Source organism: Entelurus aequoreus, linkage group LG04, assembly GCF_033978785.1.
Source record: "Entelurus aequoreus isolate RoL-2023_Sb linkage group LG04, RoL_Eaeq_v1.1, whole genome shotgun sequence".
Classification (NCBI taxonomy): domain Eukaryota; kingdom Metazoa; phylum Chordata; class Actinopteri; order Syngnathiformes; family Syngnathidae; genus Entelurus; species Entelurus aequoreus.
In genome coordinates, this window is record NC_084734.1 from 650,681 (window position 1) to 673,835 (window position 23,155).

General features: G+C 39.4%; 1 protein-coding gene across 1 annotated transcript in view; it reads right to left on the bottom strand.

The window, feature by feature from the left end:
- Positions 1 to 5,416: 5,416 nt before the first annotated feature.
- Positions 5,417 to 23,155, bottom strand: part of LOC133648079 (adhesion G-protein coupled receptor G2-like) — a 55,087-nt gene continuing 37,348 nt past the window's right edge. Inside the window, exons 15-20 of the mRNA XM_062043858.1 lie at positions 21,403 to 21,524; positions 13,676 to 13,944; positions 13,024 to 13,129; positions 9,473 to 9,753; positions 5,658 to 5,759; positions 5,417 to 5,589 (exon numbers count right to left, since the gene is read on the bottom strand). Coding sequence (XP_061899842.1) covers positions 5,417 to 5,589; positions 5,658 to 5,759; positions 9,473 to 9,753; positions 13,024 to 13,129; positions 13,676 to 13,944; positions 21,403 to 21,524 — 1,053 coding nt within the window. The remainder of the gene's footprint in view (positions 5,590 to 5,657; positions 5,760 to 9,472; positions 9,754 to 13,023; positions 13,130 to 13,675; positions 13,945 to 21,402; positions 21,525 to 23,155) is intronic.

Below are 23,155 nucleotides of genomic sequence, written 5' to 3' on the forward strand. Positions count from 1 at the left end.
ACAACAATCAGGGAATAGAAGGTATGTTAGACAACGATCAGGGAATAGTCAGTATGCTAGACAACAATCAGGCAATAGTCAGTATGTTAGACAACAATCAGGGAATAGTCAGTATGTTAGACAACAACCAGGGAATAGTCAGTATGTTAGACAACAATCAGGGAATAGTCAGTATGTTAGACAACAATCAGGGAATAGACAGTATGTTAGACAACAATCAGGGAATATTCAGTATGTTAGACAACAATTAGGGAATAGTCAGTATGTTAGACAACAATTAGGGAATAGTCAGTATGTTAGACAACAATCAGGGAATAGAAGGTATGTTAGACAACAATCAGGGAATAGTCAGTATGTTAGACAACAATTAGGGAATAGTCAGTATGTTAGACAACAATCAGGGAATAGAAGGTATGTTAGACAACAATCAGGGAATAGTCAGTATGCTAGACAACAATCAGGGAATAGTCAGTATGTCAGACAACAATCAGGCAATAGTCAGTATGTTAGACAACAATCAGGGAATAGTCAGTATGTTAGACAACAACCAGGGAATAGTCAGTATGTTAGACAACAATCAGGGAATAGTCAGTATGTTAGACAACAATCAGGGAATATTCAGTATGTTAGACAACAATTAGGGAATAGTCAGTATGTTAGACAACAATCAGGGAATAGTCAGTATGTTAGACAACAATCAGGGAATAGTCAGTATGTTAGACAACAATCAGGGAATAGTCAGTATGTTAATATTCAGTATGTTAGACAACAATAAGGGAATAGTCAGTATGTTATACAACAAGCAGGGAATAGTCAGTATGTTAGACAACAATCAGGGAATAGTCAGTATGTTATACAACAACCAGGGAATAGTCAGTATGTTAATATTCAGTATGTTAGACAACAATCAGGGAATAGTCAGTATGTTTGACAACAACCAGGGAATAGTCAGTATGTTAGACAACAATCAGGGAATAGTCAGTATGTTAGACAACAATCAGGGAATAGTCAGTATGTTTGACAACAACCAGGGAATAGTCAGTATGTTATACAACAACCAGGGAATAGTCAGTATGTTAGACAACAATCAGGGAATAGTCAGTATGTTATACAACAACCAGGGAATAGTCAGTATGTTAATATTCAGTATGTTAGACAACAATCAGGGAATAGTCAGTATGTTTGACAACAACCAGGGAATAGTCAGTATGTTAGACAACAATCAGGGAATAGTCAGTATGTTAGACAACAACCAGGGAATGGTCAGTATTTTAGACAACAATCAGGGAATAGTCAGTATGTTAGACAACAACCAGGGAATAGTAAGTATGTTAGACAACAATCAGGGAATAGTCAGTATGTTAATATTCAGTATGTTAGACAACGATCAGGGAATACTCAGTATGTTAGACAACAATCAGGGAATAGTCAGTATGTTAGACAACAACCAGGGAATAGTCAGTATGTTAGACAACAATCAGGGAATAGTCAGTATGTTAGACAACAACCAGGGAATAGTCAGTATGTTAATAGTCAGTATGTTAGACAACAATCAGGGAATAGTCAGTATGTTTGACAACAACCAGGGAATAGTCAGTATGTTAGACAAAAATCAGGGAATAGTCAGTATGTTAGACAACAACCAGGGAATAGTCAGTATTTTAGACAACAATCAGGGAATAGTCAGTATGTTAGACAACAATCAGGGAATAGTCAGTATTTTAGACAACAATCAGGGAATAGTCCGTATGTTAGACAACAATCAGGCAATAGTCAGTATGTTAGACAAAAATCAGGGAATAGTCAGTATGTTAGACAACAATCAGGGAGTAGTCAGTATGTTAGACAACAATCAGGGAATAGTCAGTATGTTAGACTACAATCAGGGAATAGTCAGTATGTTAGACAACAATTAGGGAATAGTCAGTATGTTAGACAACAATCAGGGAATAGTCAGTATGTTAGACAACAATTAGGGAATAGTCAGTATTTTAGACAACTATCAGGGAATAGTCAGTATGTTAGACAACAATTACGGAATAGTCAGTATGTTAGACAACAATCAGGGAATAGTCAGTATGTTAGACAACAATCAGGGAGTAGTCAGTATGTTAGACAACAATCAGGGAATAGTCAGTATGTTAGACAACAATCAGGCAATAGTCAGTATGTTAGACAACAATCAGGGAATAGAAGGTATGTTAGACAACAATCAGGGAATAGTCAGTATGCTAGACAACAATCAGGGAATAGTCAGTATGTCAGACAACAATCAGGCAATAGTCAGTATGTTAGACAACAATCAGGGAATAGTCAGTATGTTAGACAACAACCAGGGAATAGTCAGTATGTTAGACAACAATCAGGGAATAGTCAGTATGTTAGACAACAATCAGGGAATATTCAGTATGTTAGACAACAATCAGGGAATAGTCAGTATGTTAGACAACAATCAGGGAATAGTCAGTATGTTAGACAACAATCAGGGAATAGTCAGTATGTTAGACAACAATCAGGGAATAGTCAGTATGTTAATATTCAGTATGTTAGACAACAATAAGGGAATAGTCAGTATGTTATACAACAACCAGGGAATAGTCAGTATGTTAGACAACAATCAGGGAATAGTCAGTATGTTATACAACAACCAGGGAATAGTCAGTATGTTAATATTCAGTATGTTAGACAACAATCAGGGAATAGTCAGTATGTTTGACAACAACCAGGGAATAGTCAGTATGTTAGACAACAATCAGGGAATAGTCAGTATGTTAGACAACAACCAGGGAATAGTCAGTATTTTAGACAACAATCAGGGAATAGTCAGTATGTTAGACAACAACCAGGGAATAGTAAGTATGTTAGACAACAATCAGGGAATAGTCAGTATGTTAATATTCAGTATGTTAGACAACAATCAGGGAATAGTCAGTATGTTAGACAACAACCAGGGAATAGTCAGTATGTTAGACAACAATCAGGGAATAGTCAGTATGTTAGACAACAATCAGGGAATAGTCAGTATGTTTGACAACAACCAGGGAATAGTCAGTATGTTAGACAACAATCAGGGAATAGTCAGTATGTTAGACAACAACCAGGGAATAGTCAGTATTTTAGACAACAATCAGGGAATAGTCAGTATGTTAGACAACAATCAGGGAATAGTCAGTATTTTAGACAACAATCAGGGAATAGTCCGTATGTTAGACAACAATCAGGCAATAGTCAGTATGTTAGACAACAATCAGGGAATAGTCAGTATGTTAGACAACAATCAGGGAGTAGTCAGTATGTTAGACAACAACCAGGCAATAGTCAGTATGTTAGACTACAATCAGGGAATAGTCAGTATGTTAGACAACAATTAGGGAATAGTCAGTATGTTAGACAACAATCAGGGAATAGTCAGTATGTTAGACAACAATTAGGGAATAGTCAGTATTTTAGACAACAATCAGGGAATAGTCAGTATGTTAGACAACAATTACGGAATAGTCAGTATGTTAGACAACAATCAGGGAATAGTCAGTATGTTAGACAACAATCAGGGAGTAGTCAGTATGTTAGACAACAATCAGGGAATAGTCAGTATGTTAGACAACAATCAGGCAATAGTCAGTATGTTAGACAACAATCAGGGAGTAGTCAGTATGTTAGACAACAACCAGAGAATAGTCAGTATGTTAATAGTTAGTATGTTGGACAACAATCAAGGAATAGTCAGTATGTTAGACAACAATTAGGGAATAGTCAGTATGTTATACAACAACCAGGGAATAGTCAGTATGTTAGACAACAATCAGGGAATAGTCAGTATGTTAGACAACAATCAGGGAATAGTCAGTATGTTAGACAACAATCAGGCAATAGTCAGTATGTTAGACAACAATCAGGGAATAGTCAGTATGTTAGACAACAATCAGGGAATAGTCAGTATGTTAGACAACAATCAGGGAATAGTCAGTATGTTAATATTCAGTATGTTAGACAACAATCAGGGAGTAGTCAGTATTTTAGACAACAATCAGGGAATAGTCAGTATGTTAGACAACAATTAGGGAATAGTCAGTATTTTAGACAACAATCAGGGAATAGTCAGTATGTTAGACAACAATTACGGAATAGTCAGTATGTTAGACAACAATCAGGGAATAGTCAGTATGTTAGACAACAATCAGGGAGTAGTCAGTATGTTAGACAACAATCAGGGAATAGTCAGTATGTTAGACAACAATCAGGCAATAGTCAGTATGTTAGACAACAATCAGGGAGTAGTCAGTATGTTAGACAACAACCAGAGAATAGTCAGTATGTTAATAGTTAGTATGTTAGACAACAATCAAGGAATAGTCAGTATGTTAGACAACAATTAGGGAATAGTCAGTATGTTATACAACAACCAGGGAATAGTCAGTATGTTAGACAACAATCAGGGAATAGTCAGTATGTTAGACAACAATCAGGGAATAGTCAGTATGTTAGACAACAATCAGGCAATAGTCAGTATGTTAGACAACAATCAGGGAATAGTCAGTATGTTAGACAACAATCAGGGAGTAGTCAGTATGTTAGACAACAATCAGGGAATAGTCAGTATGTTAGACAACAATCAGGGAGTAGTCAGTATGTTAGACAACAATCAGGGAATAGTCAGTATGTTAGACAACAATCAGGGAATAGTCAGTATGTTAGACAACAATCAGGGAATAGTCAGTATGTTAGACAACAATCAGGGAATAGTCAGTATGTTAGACAACAATCAGGGAGTAGTCAGTATGTTAGACAACAATCAGGGAATAGTCAGTATGTTAGACAACAATCAGGGAATAGTCAGTATGTTAGACAACAATCAGGGAGTAGTCAGTATGTTAGACAACAATCAGGGAATAGTCAGTATGTTAGACACTCAAACCATAAACCATGAAATCAGGGAATAGTCATCAGTGATTAGTTAAAGTGTTAGTCAAAAATGAGGAAATAGTCAGTATAGTGTTCAGACAAAAGTCAGGGAACAGTCAGCACGTTTCTCAAGAACCAGGGAACACTAACATACAGTCAGTATGTTAGACAAAAAACAGGGCCTAGTAAAAATAGAATGAGGGAATATGCAGCAGCTGTAGTCAAAATAAGAGAAGTTAGTACATTTTAAATATGCTGGAGAAGAATTGAAAAAGTGTGTTCCGTACAGGCAAAAATCAGGGTATTGTTAGTATGTTAGACAAGAATTGGGTAATAGTAAATACTTAGTAAGGAGGAAGAGTCAGGAAAAAGAAAGCTGGTTAATCATGACAATGTTTTATTTGAATGTTTCAGCTGAAAGTAAGAAGACACACAACAGGACATCTTTTATACTTCACAGCTTGGACAAATATTCAACTTAGAAAGACATTTTGCATTTGGACACACTTGACCACTATTTACTTGTTGTCATTTGGGGTGTTGCTAGAATGTGCTCGCCCAGGTACATCCTGTGCTTGTTGGAGCCGGCGGAGGAGTGGGAGATGTCCCCCAGAGAGGAGGTGTGTACAGAGTCCGAGGTCATGACCTGGTTTTTGCGACCGCCGGGCGTGGTGGAGCGGCTCCAGTCTGAACACAGAGAGGTCAGGGGAACATGTGTCGCCTCATTAAACACACGGCCTGGGGAGGAAAGGTACCTGACACCTGACGGAGTCTTAAAGGTCCACAGCCCAGGTGGAGCCGCCATTGTTTGCGCACGTTTTCCTTCATCAGGCAGTGGAAGAAGAAGACCAGGAAGCCTGTGGGCAGCACAAGGAACATTTGGAAATCACACAAAGTCCACAAAAGGAGAGGAATCCATTTGGCAGCGGTTGTCAAAGTTGATTTGCAAAGAAGGTTACGTAAACCCAGCTCACTGACGCCTTAAGAGCCGCACCGGACAGCGGGCAGCAAGCGTCTCATCTGAAGGGGTTGTGAGGTTTTGGCTGGACTGCATTACACCACGAGTACCCCCCTTTTCTGCCAAGCTGCTACTAAGATACTATATTAACCAAGTTTCTTCCAAGTACTATTATCACTGGAGGACGAGAGAGGGGGTTCTTAACTTTTGTGACCTCTGGGCCCAATTTTTCACTCCAAAAAAGGCCCGGGACACACTCAAATATTAATATTAGTCATTTTGTGCTTGATTTTAATCATATTCAATTATCATATCTCTTTATTTAACACATGAGCCTTCGACTAAGGTCAGTCTTGTGAGAAAAACAAATACACAAAATGTATTTACACACAATTATGTTTTGCAAAAATAGATACATTAAATGAATAACAAATGTGTTTCTTAACTCAACTGTCCAGACTTCTGTCTGTTTGATATTGTCGTTACTGCCCCAAGTGGTGGGAAAGTGTATTACAACTGAGTAGCACTGAGGCCCATACGGACCACAGCTGAGAAACACATATTTATAACTATGGGCCCCGGCCCTATGGTTAACGAACACCGCACTAGAGGAAAAGGAAAGGCTCAGCATGCCACACACACACCCACACACTCACACACTTATACACACACGTATTTGTATATATATATATATATATATATATATATATATATATATATATATATATATATATATATCCATACACACATATATGTATATACATGTAATATGTAATATTTAGATATATATTTATATGTGTGTGTATATATGTATGTGTATATAATATATACATATATATATATATATTTATATATATTTATGTATATATACTGTATACATATATATATATATATATATATACATATACATATATCTATATATATATACATATATATATATACATATATATGTATATAATAAATATATTTATATATTAGTGTATATTTATGTATATGTATATATATACAACAATATATATATACATATATATATACATATATATATATATATATATATATATATATATATATGTGTGTGTGTGTGTGTATGTGTATAGCTGTATATATATATATATATATATATATATATATATATATATATATAGTTACAATTACATATATATTTATATACCGTAATTTCCGGACTATAAGCCGCACCTGACTATAAGCCGCACCAGCTAAATTTAGGGGAACATACAGATTGCTCCATATATAAGCCGCACCCGACTATAAGCCGCAGGGTTTTGATGTGTAATTAGCGTAGTATATAGGGGTTCCTGCTACCACGGAGGGGATTGTCGGGACAGAGATGACTGTTTGGGAACGCAAAGCGTCCCATTTATTAACAATAAATCTTTCAATCATTCAATCAAACTTTCACATCTTTGACATGGCGAACAGCATTCGTGCAGAGTACAAATAATACAACGCTGCAAAGTAATACAAAGTGCTCACCTGTACGTTATCAAAATAACCAGCCTACCGGTATATGAAAAGTCAGTCTTTAATCATTGCGTCATCGTCTTCCTCCTGCGTACTAAAACCACCGAAATCCTCTTCGTCGGTGTCGGAGAAGAACAGGCCGTATATAAGCCGCACCCTTGTATAAGCCGCAGGGACCAGAACGAGGGGAAAAAGTAGCGGCTTATAGTCCGGAAATTACGGTATATGTGTGTGTATATACTGTATATGTATATTATTTGGATGTATTATTAAATATGAATTATTATTATTATTTGTGTAGTTATGATTATTGTTATTACAGTATTAGTACAGAATAATACAGTATGTTATTATCATGGCTGGCCACATGAAGTGCTCCATAGCATACATACCTTCAATACTTCCTGTGTTTACCTTCAATACTTCCTGTGTTTACCTTCAATACTTCCTGTGTTTACCTTCAATACTTCCTGTGTTTACCCTCAATACTTCCTGTGTTTACCTTCAATACTTCCTGTTTTTACCTTCAATACGGACGGTGTAGCTCGGTTGGTAGAGCGGCCGTGCCAGCAACTTGAGGGTTGCAGGTTCGATCCCCGCTTCCGCCATCCTAGTCACTGCCGTTGTGTCCTTGGGCAAGACACTTTACCCACCTGCTCCCAGTGCCACCCACACTGGTTTAAATGTAACTTAGATATTGGGTTTCACAATGTAAAGCGCTTTGAGTCACTTGAGAAAAAGCGCTATATAAATGTAATTCACTTCACTTCAATACTTCCTGTGTTTACCTTTAATACTTCCTGTGTTTACCTTCAATACTTCCTGTGTTTACCTTCAATACCTCCTGTGTTTACCTTCAATACTTCCTGTGTGTACCCTCAATACCTCCTGTGTTTACCTTCAATACTTCCTGTGTTTACCCTCAATACTTCCTGTGTTTACCTTCAATACTTCCTGTGTTTACCCTCAATACCTCCTGTGTTTACCTTCAATACTTCCTGTGTTTACCTTCAATACTTCCTGTGTTTACCCTCAATACTTCCTGTGTTTACCTTCAATACTTCCTGTTTTTACCTTCAATACTTCCTGTGTTTACCTTTAATACTTCCTGTGTTTACCTTCAATACTTCCTGTGTTTACCTTTAATACTTCCTGTGTTTACCTTCAATACTTCCTGTGTTTACCTTCAATACTTCCTGTGTTTACCTTCAATACTTCCTGTGTTTACCTTTAATACTTCCTGTCTTTACCTTCAATACTTCTTGTGTTTACCTTTAATACCTCCTGTGTTGACTTTCAATACTTCCTGTGTTTATCTTCAGTACTTCCTGTGTTTACCTTCAATACTTCCTGTGTTAACCTTCAATACTTCCTGTGTTTACCTTTAATACTTCCTGTGTTAACCTTCAATACTTCCTGTGTTAACCTTCAATACTTCCTGTGTTTACCTTTAATACTTCCTGTGTTTACCTTCAATACTTCCTGTGTTTACCTTCAATACTTCCTGTGTTTACCTTCAATACTTCCTGTGTTTACCTTTAATACTTCCTGTGTTTACCTTCAATACTTCCTGTGTTTACCTTCAATACTTCCTGTGTTTACCTTCAATACCTCCTGTGTTTACCTTCAATACTTCCTGTGTTTACCCTCAATACTTCCTGTGTTTACCTTCAATACTTCCTGTGTTTACCTTCAATACCTCCTGTGTTTACCTTCAATACTTCCTGTGTTTACCCTCAATACTTCCTGTGTTTACCTTCAATACTTCCTGTGTTTACCTTCAATACTTCCTGTGTTTACCTTCAATACTTCCTGTGTTTACCTTTAATACCTCCTGTGTTTACCTTCAATACTTCCTGTGTTTACCTTCAATACTTCTTGTGTTTACCTTTAATACCTCCTGTGTTTACCTTCAATACTTCCTGTGTTTACCTTCAATACCTCCTGTGTTTACCTTCAATACTTCCTGTGTTTACCTTCAATACTTCCTGTGTTTACCTTCAATACTTCCTGTGTTTACCTTCAATACTTTCTGTGTTTACCTTCAATACTTCCTGTGTTTACCTTCAATACTTCCTGTGTTTACCTTCAATACTTCCTGTGTTTACCTTCAATACTTCCTGTGTTTACCTTGCAAGGTGTTACAGATGGTGAACAGGTACATCATCACCACTCTGCCGGGTCCGAAGGAGAAGAAGCCCATCAGCCAGGTGAGGCCCAGCAGCACCGTGAGACTAGCCGCCGCCTTCAAGTCCTGCACGCTGCGGCGGCTGTGGGCCCTCGGCTTGTTGGCGCCCATCCGGCGGATCTGGACCAGGACCACCAGGAACACGCAGGTGTTGCACAAGAGGACCAGAAGCACCAAGGCCACCACCGTCACGTAGAAGAAGACGTCATTCTGAAGCCAGCAGCTAGGGGGCGACACAACAAGTGGGAGGGACTTCATCAAGACTGGAGACTTCATGTGTCACAAGACTTCATGTGTCACAAGACTTTATGTGTCAGAAGACTTCATGTGTCACAAGACTTTATGTGTCAGAAGACTTCATGTGTCAGAAGACTTCATGTGTCACCAGACTTCATGTGTCAGAAGACTTCATGTGTCAGAAGACTTCATGTGTCACCAGACTTCATGTGTCAGAAGACTTCATGTGTCAGAAGACTTCATGTGTCACCAGACTTCATGTGTCAGAAGACTTCATGTGTCAGAAGACTTCATGTGTCACCAGACTTCATGTGTCAGAAGACTTCATGTGTCAGAAGACTTCATGTGTCACCAGACTTCATGTGTCAGAAGACTTCATGTGTCACAAGACTTCATGTGTCACAAGACTTCATGGGTTGTGACTTCATGTGTCACAAGACTTCATGGGTTGTGACTTCATGTGTCACAAGACTTCATGGGTTGTGACTTCATGTGTCACAAGACTTCATGTGTCAGAAGACTTAATGTGTCAGAAGACTTCATGTGTCACAAGACTTCATGTGTCAGAAGACTTCATGTGTCAGAAGACTTCATGTGTCACAAGACTTCATGTGTCAGAAGACTTCATGTGTCAGAAGACTTCATGTGTCACAAGACTTCATGTGTCAGAAGACTTAATGTGTCAGAAGACTTCATGTGTCACAAGACTTCATGTGTCAGAAGACGTCATGTGTCACAAGACTTCATGGGTTGTGACTTCATGTGTCACAATACTTCATGTGTTGTGACTTCATGTGTCAGAAGACTTCATGTGTCAGAAGACTTCATGTGTCAGAAGACTTCATGTGTCACAAGACTTCATGTGTCAGAAGACTTCATGTGTCAGAAGACTTCATGTGTCACAAGACTTCATGTGTCAGAAGACTTCATGTGTCACAATACTTCATGTGTTGTGACTTCATGTGTCAGAAGACTTCATGTGTCACAAGACTTCATGTGTCAGAAGACGTCATGTGTCACAAGACTTCATGGGTTGTGACTTCATGTGTCACAAGACTTCATGGGTTGTGACTTCATGTGTCACAAGACTTCATGGGTTGTGACTTCATGTGTCACAAGACTTCATGGGTTGTGACTTCATGTGTCACAAGACTTCATGTGTCACAAGACTTCATGTGTCAGAAGACGTCATGTGTCACAAGACTTCATGGGTTGTGACTTCATGTGTCACAAGACTTCATGGGTTGTGACTTCATGTGTCACAAGACTTCATGGGTTGTGACTTCATGTGTCACAAGACTTCATGGGTTGTGACTTCATGTGTCACAAGACTTCATGTGTCACAAGACTTCATGTGTCACAAGACTTCATGGGTTGTGACTTCATGTGTCACAAGACTTCATGTGTCACAAGACTTCATGTGTCACAAGACTTCATGTGTCACAAGACTTCATGGGTTGTGACTTCATGTGTCACAAGACTTCATGTGTCACAAGACTTCATGTGTCAGAAGACTTCATGTGTAGTGATTTCATGTGTTGTGACTTCATGTGTCAGAAGACTTCATGCCACAAATGAACAAGTAGATTAATAATCAATTTTTTACAGTTTGTCCCTCATAATGTGTACAACATAACAGGTGTATAAATGACACAATATGTTACTGCATACTAATTAGGAGTCTTTGTTTGTTTACTTACTACTAAAAGACAAGATGTCTATTTTATTGAAGGACTAAATGACAATAATAAACTTATGTTTCATGTACACTAACATTTGTTGTTACAATAAAGACAATAATGACATTTTTTGTGCTCCCCTTTATTTAGAAAAGTATGGAAACACATTTTGGTACCGGTATCAAAATATTGTTATCGGGACAACAATACTCTGCAAAAAGAAGTTTTATTTATATATGTATTATGTGGTGAAAAGCCCAGGCAGGTGTGGGTGTGGACTACTTGTGGGTGTGACTACTTGTGGGTGTGGGTGTGACTACTTGTGGGTGTGGACTACTTGTGGGTGTGACTACTTGTGGGTGTGGGTGTGACTACTTGTGGGTGTGACTACGTGTGGGTGTGACTACTTGTGGGTGTGACTACTTGTGGGTGTGACTACTTGTGGGTGTGACTACTTGTGGGTGTGGGTGTGACTACTTGTGGGTGTGGGTGTGACTACTTGTGGGTGTGACTACTTGTGGGTGTGGGTGTGACTACTTGTGGGTGTGGGTGTGGGTGTGACTACTTGTGGGTGTGACTACTTGTGGGTGTGGGTGTGACTACTTGTGGGTGTGACTACTTGTGGGTGTGACTCCTTGTGGGTATGGGTGTGACTACTTGTGGGTGTGGGTGTGACTACTTGTGAGTGTGACTACTTGTGGGTGTGACTACTTGTGGGTGTGGGTGTGGGTGTGACTACTTGTGGGTGTGGGTGTGACTACTTGTGGGTGTGGGTGTGACTACTTGTGGGTGTGACTACGTGTGGGTGTGACTACTTGTGGGTGTGACTACTTGTGGGTGTGGGTGTGGGTGTGACTACTTGTGGTTGTGGGTGTGGGTGTGACTACTTGTGGGTGTGGGTGTGACTACTTGTGGGTGTGACTCCTTGTGGGTATGGGTGTGACTACTTGTGGGTGTGGGTGTGACTACTTGTGAGTGTGACTACTTGTGGGTGTGACTACTTGTGGGTGTGGGTGTGACTACTTGTGGGTGTGACTACTTGTGGGTGTGGGTGTGACTACTTGTGGGTGTGGGTGTGACTACTTGTGGGTGTGACTACTTGTGGGTGTGGGTGTGACTACTTGTGGGTGTGACTACTTGTGGGTGTGGGTGTGACTACTTGTGGGTGTGGGTGTGACTACTTGTGGGTGTGACTACTTGTGGGTGTGGGTGTGACTACTTGTGGGTGTGACTACTTGTGGGTGTGGGTGTGACTACTTGTGGGTGTGACTACTTGTGGGTGTGACTACTTGTGGGTGTGACTACTTGTGGGTGTGGGTGTGACTACTTGTGGGTGTGACTACTTGTGGGTGTGGGTGTGACTACTTGTGGGTGTGGGTGTGACTACTTGTGAGTGTGACTACTTGTGAGTGTGACTACTTGTGGGTGTGGGTGTGACTACTTGTGGGTGTGGGTGTGACTACTTGTGAGTGTGACTACTTGTGAGTGTGACTACTTGTGGGTGTGGGTGTGACTACTTGTGGGTGTGGGTGTGACCACTTGTGGGTGTGACAAGTGGAGTTTTGGGCAAGACTCACAAGGACTGAGTGGAGTGAAGCAAGGCTGCAGACTGGGAGGATGCTGAGCTGCCGTAAGCATCTTTGTCTACGGCCAGCACCAGGCAGACTACCAGCAGGGGCACACCTGCAAGGACCACACACACCTTTCACACCTGCAAGGACCACACACACCTTTCACACCTGCAAGGACCACACACACCTTTCACACCTGCAAGGACCACACACACCTTTCACACCTGCAAGGACCACACACACCTTTCACACCTGCAAGGACCACACACACCTTTCACACCTGCAAGGACCACACACACCTTTCACACCTGCAAGGACCACACACACCTTTCACACCTGCAAGGACCACACACACCTTTCACACCTGCAAGGACCACACACACCTTTCACACCTGCAAGGACCACACACACCTTTCACAACATTCCTTCATCAAAGGACACAAAGGTGGCAGTCATGTAAATAATGGATGCAGGAATGTTGTGTTTGCATGTCAAAGTCTGGACTAGTTTGTCCCCAACATGAACCTCTCCTGCTTCTCACCACTTGCTTATGGAAGGTCAAGTGGGACAAACTGTAATAAATAAATATCTTTAAGTGTGTTGAATGAAGTTAATTAAAATGGGGATTAAATACATAGTCAATATATATAAATATTACCCCAGCCCACAGCGCAGAACTTGAGGATGTAGGCGGGCACGTAGGTGTTGAAGACCTTGACCAGGGAGAAGTACATGTGCACCGCCTCCAGGCCCATCCAGGCGAAGGAGGCCAACAGGAAGTAGTGCAGCGTGGCGGCGGTCACGATGCACAGGAAGTAGTTGGAGAAGGACGACAACCACGAGTCCAGCAGGAAGATCAGACTTAGACCCAGCAGGGCGGCTGACAGGTTGATGAGGATTCTAGATGGGTAGTCTCCACGCAGCTTCCTGGTCATTAGACAACAACCAGGGAATAGTCAGTATGTTAGACAACAATCAGGGAATAGTCAGTATGTTAGACAACAATCAGGGAATAGTCAGTATGTTAGACAACAACCAGGGAATAGTCAGTATGTTAGACAACAATCAGGGAGTAGTCAGTATGTTAGACAACAATCAGGGAATAGTCAGTATGTTAGACAACAATCAGGGAGTAGTCAGTATGTTAGACAACAATCAGGGAATAGTCAGTATGTTAGACAACAATCAGGGAGTAGTCAGTATGTTAGACAACAACCAGGGAATAGTCAGTATGTTAGACAACAATCAGGGAATAGTCAGTATGTTAGACAACAATCAGGGAGTAGTCAGTATGTTAGACAACAATCAGGGAATAGTCAGTATGTTAGACAACAATCAGGGTATAGTCAGTATGTTAGACAACAATCAGGGAATAGTCAGTATGTTAGACCACAATCAGGGTATAGTCAGTATGTTAGACAACAATCAGGGAGTAGTCAGTATGTTAGACAACAATCAGGGAATAGTCAGTATGTTAGACAACAATCAGGGAATAGTCAGTATGTTAGACAACAATCAGGGAGTAGTCAGTATGTTAGACAACAATCAGGGAATAGTCAGTATGTTAGACAACAATCAGGGAATAGTCAGTATGTTAGACAACAATCAGGGAATAGTCAGTATGTTAGACAACAATCAGGGAGTAGTCAGTATGTTAGACAACAATCAGGGAATAGTCAGTATGTTAGACAACAATCAGGGAGTAGTCAGTATGTTAGACAACAATCAGGGAGTAGTCAGTATGTTAGACAACAACCAGGGAATAGTCAGTATGTTAGACAACAATCAGGGAATAGTCAGTATGTTAGACCACAATCAGGGTATAGTCAGTATGTTAGACAACAATCAGGGAGTAGTCAGTATGTTAGACAACAATCAGGGAATAGTCAGTATGTTAGACAACAATCAGGGAATAGTCAGTATGTTAGACAACAATCAGGGAATAGTCAGTATGTTAGACCACAATCAGGGTATAGTCAGTATGTTAGACAACAATCAGGGAGTAGTCAGTATGTTAGACAACAATCAGGGAATAGTCAGTATGTTAGACAACAATCAGGGAATAGTCAGTATGTTAGACAACAATCAGGGAATAGTCAGTATTTTAGACAACAATCAGGGAGTAGTCAGTATGTTAGACAACAATCAGGGAATGGTCAGTATGTTAGACAACAATCAGGGAGTAGTCAGTATGTTAGACAACAATCAGGGAATAGTCAGTATGTTAGACAACAATCAGGGAATAGTCAGTATGTTAGACAACAATCAGGGAATAGTCAGTATTTTAGACAACAATCAGGGAGTAGTCAGTATGTTAGACCACAATCAGGGAATAGTCAGTATGTTAGACAACAATCAGGGAATAGTCAGTATGTTAGACAACAATCAGGGAATAGTCAGTATGTTAGACAACAATCAGGGAATAGTCAGTATGTTAGACAACAATCAGGGAGTAGTCAGTATGTTAGACAACAATCAGGGAATAGTCAGTATGTTAGACAACAATCAGGGAATAGTCAGTATGTTGGACAACAATCAGGGAATAATCAGTATTTTAGTCAACAATCAGGGAATAGTCAGTATGTTAGACAACAATCAGGGAATAGTCAGTATTTTAGACAACAATCAGGGAATAGTCAGTATGTTAGACAACAATCAGGGAATAGTCAGTATGTTAGACAACAATCAGGGAATAGTCAGTATGTTAGACAACAATCAGGGAATAGTCAGTATTTTAGACAACAATCAGGGAGTAGTCAGTATGTTAGACAACAATCAGGGAGTAGTCAGTATGTTAGACCACAATCAGGGTACAGTCAGTATGTTAGACAACAATCAGGGAATAGTCAGTATGTTAGACAACAATTACGGAATAGTCAGTATGTTAGACAACAATCAGGGAGTAGTCAGTATATTAGACAACAATCAGGGAGTAGTCAGTATGTTAGACAACAATCAGGGAATAGTCAGTATGTTAGACAACAATCAGGGAGTAGTCAGTATGTTAGACAACAATCAGGGAATAGTCAGTATTTTAGACAACAATCAGGGAGTAGTCAGTATGTTAGACAACAATCAGGGAATAGTCAGTATGTTAGACCACAATCAGGGAATAGTCAGTATGCTAGACAACAATCAGGGAATAGTCAGTATGCTAGACAACAATCAGGGAATAGTCAGTATGTTAGACAACAATCAGGGAATAGTCAGTATGTTAGACAACAACCAGGGAATAGTCAGTATGTTAGACAACAACCAGGGAATAGTCAGTATGTTAGACAACAATCAGGGAATAGTCAGTATGTTAGACAACAACCAGGGAATAGTCAGTATGTTAGCCAACAACCAGGGAATAGTCAGTATGTTAGACCACAATCAGGGTATAGTCAGTATGTTAGACAACAATCAGGGAATAGTCAGTATGTTAGACAACAATCAGGGAATAGTCAGTATGTTAGACAACAATCAGGGAGTAGTCAGTATGTTAGACAACAATCAGGGAATAGTCAGTATGTTAGACAACAATCAGGGAATAGTCAGTATGATAGACAACAATCAGGGAATAGTCAGTATGTTAGACAACAATCAGGGAATAATCAGTATTTTAGTCAACAATCAGGGAATAGTCAGTATGTTAGACAACAATCAGGGAATAGTCAGTATTTTTGACAACAATCAGGGAATAGTCAGTATGTTAGACAACAATCAGGGAATAGTCAGTATGTTAGACAACAATCAGGGAATAGTCAGTATTTTAGACAACAATCAGGGAGTAGTCAGTATGTTAGACAACAATCAGGGAGTAGTCAGTATGTTAGACCACAATCAGGGTACAGTCAGTATGTTAGACAACAATCAGGGAATAGTCAGTATGTTAGACAACAATCAGGGAATAGTCAGTATGTTAGACAACAATCAGGGAGTAGTCAGTATATTAGACAACAATCAGGGAGTAGTCAGTATGTTAGACAACAATCAGGGAATAGTCAGTATGTTAGACAACAATCAGGGAGTAGTCAGTATGTTAGACAACAATCAGGGAATAGTCAGTATTTTAGACAACAATCAGGGAGTAGTCAGTATGTTAGACAACAATCAGGGAATAGTCAGTATGTTAGACCACAATCAGGGAATAGTCAGTATGCTAGACAACAATCAGGGAATAGTCAGTATGCTAGACAACAATCAGGGAATAGTCAGTATGTTAGACAACAATCAGGGAATAGTCAGTATGTTAGACAACAACCAGGGAATAGTCAGTATGTTAGACAACAACCAGGGAATAGTCAGTATGTTAGACAACAATCAGGGAATAGTCAGTATGTTAGACAACAACCAGGGAATAGTCAGTATGTTAGCCAACAACCAGGGAATAGTCAGTATGTTAGACCACAATCAGGGTATAGTCAGTATGTTAGACAACAATCAGGGAATAGTCAGTATGTTAGACAACAATCAGGGAATAGTCAGTATGTTAGACAACAATCAGGGAGTAGTCAGTATGTTAGACAACAATCAGGGAATAGTCAGTATGTTAGACAACAATCAGGGAATAGGCAGTATGATAGACAACAATCAGGGAATAGTCAGTATGTTAGACAACAATCAGGGAATAATCAGTATTTTAGTCAACAATCAGGGAATAGTCAGTATGTTAGACAACAATCAGGGAATAGTCAGTATTTTTGACAACAATCAGGGAATAGTCAGTATGTTAGACAACAATCAGGGAATAGTCAGTATGTTAGACAACAATCAGGGAATAGTCAGTATTTTAGACAACAATCAGGGAGTAGTCAGTATGTTAGACAACAATCAGGGAGTAGTCAGTATGTTAGACCACAATCAGGGTATAGTCAGTATGTTAGACAACAATCAGGGAATAGTCAGTATGTTAGACAACAATCAGGGAGTAGTCAGTATATTAGACAACAATCAGGGAGTAGTCAGTATGTTAGACAACAATCAGGGAATAGTCAGTATGTTAGACAACAATCAGGGAGTAGTCAGTATGTTAGACAACAATCAGGGAATAGTCAGTATTTTAGACAACAATCAGGGAGTAGTCAGTATGTTAGACAACAATCAGGGAATAGTCAGTATGTTAGACCACAATCAGGGAATAGTCAGTATGTTAGACAACAATCAGGGAATAGTCAGTATGATAGACAACAATCAGGGAATAGTCAGTATGTTAGACAACAATCAGGGAATAGTCAGTATGTTAGACAACAATCAGGGAATAGTCAGTATGATAGACAACAATCAGGGAATAGTCAGTATGTTAGACAACAATCAGGGAATAATCAGTATTTTAGTCAACAATCAGGGAATAGTCAGTATGTTAGACAACAATCAGGGAATAGTCAGTATTTTAGACAACAATCAGGGAATAGTCAGTATGTTAGACAACAATCAGGGAATAGTCAGTATGTTAGACAACAATCAGGGAATAGTCAGTATGTTAGACAACAATCAGGGAATAGTCAGTATTTTAGACAACAATCAGGGAGTAGTCAGTATGTTAGACAACAATCAGGGAGTAGTCAGTATGTTAGACCACAATCAGGGTATAGTCAGTATGTTAGACAACAATCAGGGAATAGTCAGTATGTTAGACAACAATCAGGGAATAGTCAGTATGTTAGACAACAATCAGGGAGTAGTCAGTATATTAGACAACAATCAGGGAGTAGTCAGTATGTTAGACAACAATCAGGGAATAGTCAGTATGTTAGACAACAATCAGGGAGTAGTCAGTATGTTAGACAACAATCAGGGAATAGTCAGTATTTTAGACAACAATCAGGGAGTAGTCAGTATGTTAGACAACAATCAGGGAATAGTCAGTATTTTAGACAACAATCAGGGAGTAGTCAGTATGTTAGACAACAATCAGGGAGTAGTCAGTATGTTAGACCACAATCAGGGAATAGTCAGTATGTTAGACAACAATCAGGGAATAGTCAGTATGTTAGACCACAATCAGGGAATAGTCAGTATGTTAGACAACAACCAGGGAATAGTCAGTATGTTAGACAACAATCAGGGAATGGTCAGTATGTTAGACAACAACCAGGGAATAGTCAGTATGTTAGCCAACAACCAGGGAATAGTCAGTATGTTAGACAACAACAAGGGAATAGTCAGTATGTTAGACAACAATCAGGGAGTAGTCAGTATGTTAGACAACAATCAGGGAGTAGTCAGTATGTTAGACAACAATCAGGGAATAGTCAGTATGTTAGACAACAATCAGGGAATAGTCAGTATGTTAGACAACAATCAGGGAGTAGTCAGTATGCTAGACAACAATCAGGGAATAGTCAGTATGTTAGACAACAATCAGGGAATAGTCAATATGTTAGACAACAATCAGGGAGTAGTCAGTATGTTAGACAACAATCAGCGAATAGTCAGTATGTTAGACAACAATCAGGGAGTAGTCAGTATGTTAGACAACAATCAGGGAATAGTCAGTATTTTAGACAACAATCAGGGAATAGTCAGTATGTTAAACAACAATCAGGGAATAGTCAGTATGTTAGACAACAATCAGGGAATAGTCAGTATGTTAGACAACAATCAGGGAATAGTCAGTATGTTAGACATCAATCAGGGAATAGTCAGTATGTTAGACAACAACCAGGGAATAGTCAGTATGTTAGACAACAATCAGGGAATAGTCAGTATGTTAGACAACAATCAGGGAATAGTCAGTATGTTAGACAACAATCAGGGAGTAGTCAGTATGTTAGACAACAATCAGGGAATAGTCAGTATGTTAGACAACAATCAGGGAATAGTCAGTATGTTAGACAACAATCAGGGAATAGTCAGTATGTTAGACTACAACCAGGGAATAGTCAGTATGTTAGACAAAAATCAGGGAATAGTCAGTATGTTAGACCACAATCAGGGTATAGTCAGTATGTTAGACAACAATCAGGGAGTAGTCAGTATGTTAGACAACAATCAGGGAATAGTCAGTATGTTAGACAACAATCAGGGAATAGTCAGTATGTTAGACAACAATCAGGGAATAGTCAGTATGTTAGACCACAATCAGGGTATAGTCAGTATGTTAGACAACAATCAGGGAGTAGTCAGTATGTTAGACAACAATCAGGGAATAGTCAGTATGTTAGACAACAATCAGGGAATAGTCAGTATGTTAGACAACAATCAGGGAATAGTCAGTATTTTAGACAACAATCAGGGAATAGTCAGTATGTTAGACAACAATCAGGGAATGGTCAGTATGTTAGACAACAATCAGGGAGTAGTCAGTATGTTAGACAACAATCAGGGAATAGTCAGTATGTTAGACAACAACCAGGGAATAGTCAGTATGTTAGACAACAATCAGGGAATAGTCAGTATGTTAGACCACAATCAGGGTATAGTCAGTATGTTAGACAACAATCAGGGAGTAGTCAGTATGTTAGACAACAATCAGGGAATAGTCAGTATGTTAGACAACAATCAGGGAATAGTCAGTATGTTAGACAACAATCAGGGAATAGTCAGTATGTTAGACCACAATCAGGGTATAGTCAGTATGTTAGACAACAATCAGGGAGTAGTCAGTATGTTAGACAACAATCAGGGAATAGTCAGTATGTTAGACAACAATCAGGGAATAGTCAGTCAGGGAATAGTCAGTATGTTAGACAACAATCAGGGAATAGTCAGTATGTTAGACAACAATCAGGGAATAGTCAGTATGTTAGACAACAATCAGGGAGTAGTCAGTATGTTAGACAACAATCAGGGAATGGTCAGTATGTTAGACAACAATCAGGGAATAGTCAGTATGTTAGACAACAATCAGGGAATAGTCAGTATGTTAGACAACAATCAGGGAATAGTCAGTATTTTAGACAACAATCAGGGAGTAGTCAGTATGTTAGACAACAATCAGGGAGTAGTCAGTATGTTAGACCACAATCAGGGTATAGTCAGTATGTTAGACAACAATCAGGGAATAGTCAGTATGTTAGACAACAATCAGGGAATAGTCAGTATGTTAGACAACAATCAGGGAGTAGTCAGTATGTTAGACAACAATCAGGGAATAGTCAGTATGTTAGACAACAATCAGGGAATAGTCAGTATGATAGACAACAATCAGGGAATAGTCAGTATGTTAGACAACAATCAGGGAATAGTCAGTATGTTAGACAACGATCAGGGAATAGTCAGTATGTTAGACAACAATCAGGGAATAGTCAGTATGTTAGACAACAATCAGGGAATAGTCAGTATGTTAAACAACAATCAGCCATGAAGTAGACATGTGTCACTTACTGAAAAGAGAGGTAAATAAGGAGTGTGATGCCCAGAAAGATGGAGGATACACCCCATGGAGGATAAACCACTTACTGAAAAGAGAGGTAAGTGAGGAGTGTGATGCCCAGAAAGATGGAGGATACACCACAACCCATGTAGGAGAGGACAGTTAAAATGTCGTTGTCGGCTTCACTGATGGCTTCTCTGGACACGTCCTAAAAATCAAAACACATCCAAGACTTTGACCTTCTTTAAAACAACATTACACCTATTTATCAGTGGTGTGCCAGCCAGACCTTCTCTGCTGGCCTAACTTCACCAGAAATCATCATCATAATTAAAGATAAAAGTCATTTTTAATGGACGTTCCCTAAATATGTCAAAGTATTGATGATGTCTTCATGTCATCTTATGCTCCTTCCACTGCTGTTGTTTTTACCTTATAGAGTTTGTATCCAATCAGAGTTCAGCTAGCTTATGTTGCCATGCTGTACCAAATCTGCCTTCAGAATCAACAATGTAAGTGAACGGCCACATACAGTTGATAGATCATTGCCATAGCCAATCAGATCAGCAGTTGTTGTCAGTAAGACCTTCTAGCTGGCCTCACCTTGAATGTTACATTTACACCTCCTGTGATTGGATACTCGCCGGGGCCGTTAGCGGGTGAATTTGAGAACACATACAGTTGATAGACAGTTGCGATAGCCAATCAGATCACAAGTAGTTGACAGTAGCCTATCTAGGTAGGCTGATGTTAACGAGACTGTGATTGGATACTCACTTGTCACTCCAAAGTGAGTATCCAATCACAAGTTGCGAAGAAGACGCTGATGAGGTGTCAGATATATATTGGCAAGGCCATTTTCAAGAAGGGTATTTCAAGAGAAACCACATCTTGTGAGACCATGAAATGGGGAAATGCTCGCCGCCACTTCCACCAATCAAGTGACCGCGAGCGGCACCACTAGCTTATACGCCGGCCAATGGCTTCTACAAATTGTGAGTTCAAATATTTTATTTCTTTATTTTTTCATGTTTAATATGTGTTTTGCAATTTTGATTTTGACAGTACCAGATAAGGTATGTGTTTTAATTGCTGATGCGGGTTTATCGATTTTTAAATGTGCCAGAAAATAACCCGTTTTGTACACTGTGTCATGATCTGTGGTCTGGATGATGTTTTTGTTATTTTCTCTTTGTTTTGGACTCTTTTAGTTCCCGTTTGCGCTCCCTTGTTTGTTTAGTTACCATGGCGACTTATTAGTTTCACCTGCCTCATGTGTTCGGGACACGCACTTGCTCTAATTAAGAGACTATTATTTAAGCCTGTCTTTGGCAGTTAGTCGGCCTGGCAACATTGCTCCTTTCATGCTCCTTTCATGCTACTTTCATGCCATTGCTTCATTCATGCCGCAGTAAGTCTTGTTCGTTCTATGCCATAGATTGGTTAGTTGTTTTCTATGTCCACAGTTCAGTCTAAGTCAGGGGTCGGCAACCCAAAATGTTGAAAGAGCCATATTGGACCACAAATACAAAAACAAATCTGTCTGGAGCCGCAAAAAATTAAAAGCCATATTACATGTGTCATGAGATATACATTTAATTAAGAGGACTTAAAGGAAACTAAATGAGCTCAAATATAGCTACAAATGAGGCATAATGATGCAATATGTACATATCGCTAGCCTAAATAGTATGTTAGCATCGATTAGCTTGCAGTCATGCAGTGACCAAATATGTCTGATTAGCACTCCACACAAGTCAATAACATCAACAAAACTCACCTTTGTGCACTCATGCACAACGTTAAAAGGGTGGTGGACAAAATGAGACAGAAAAAGAA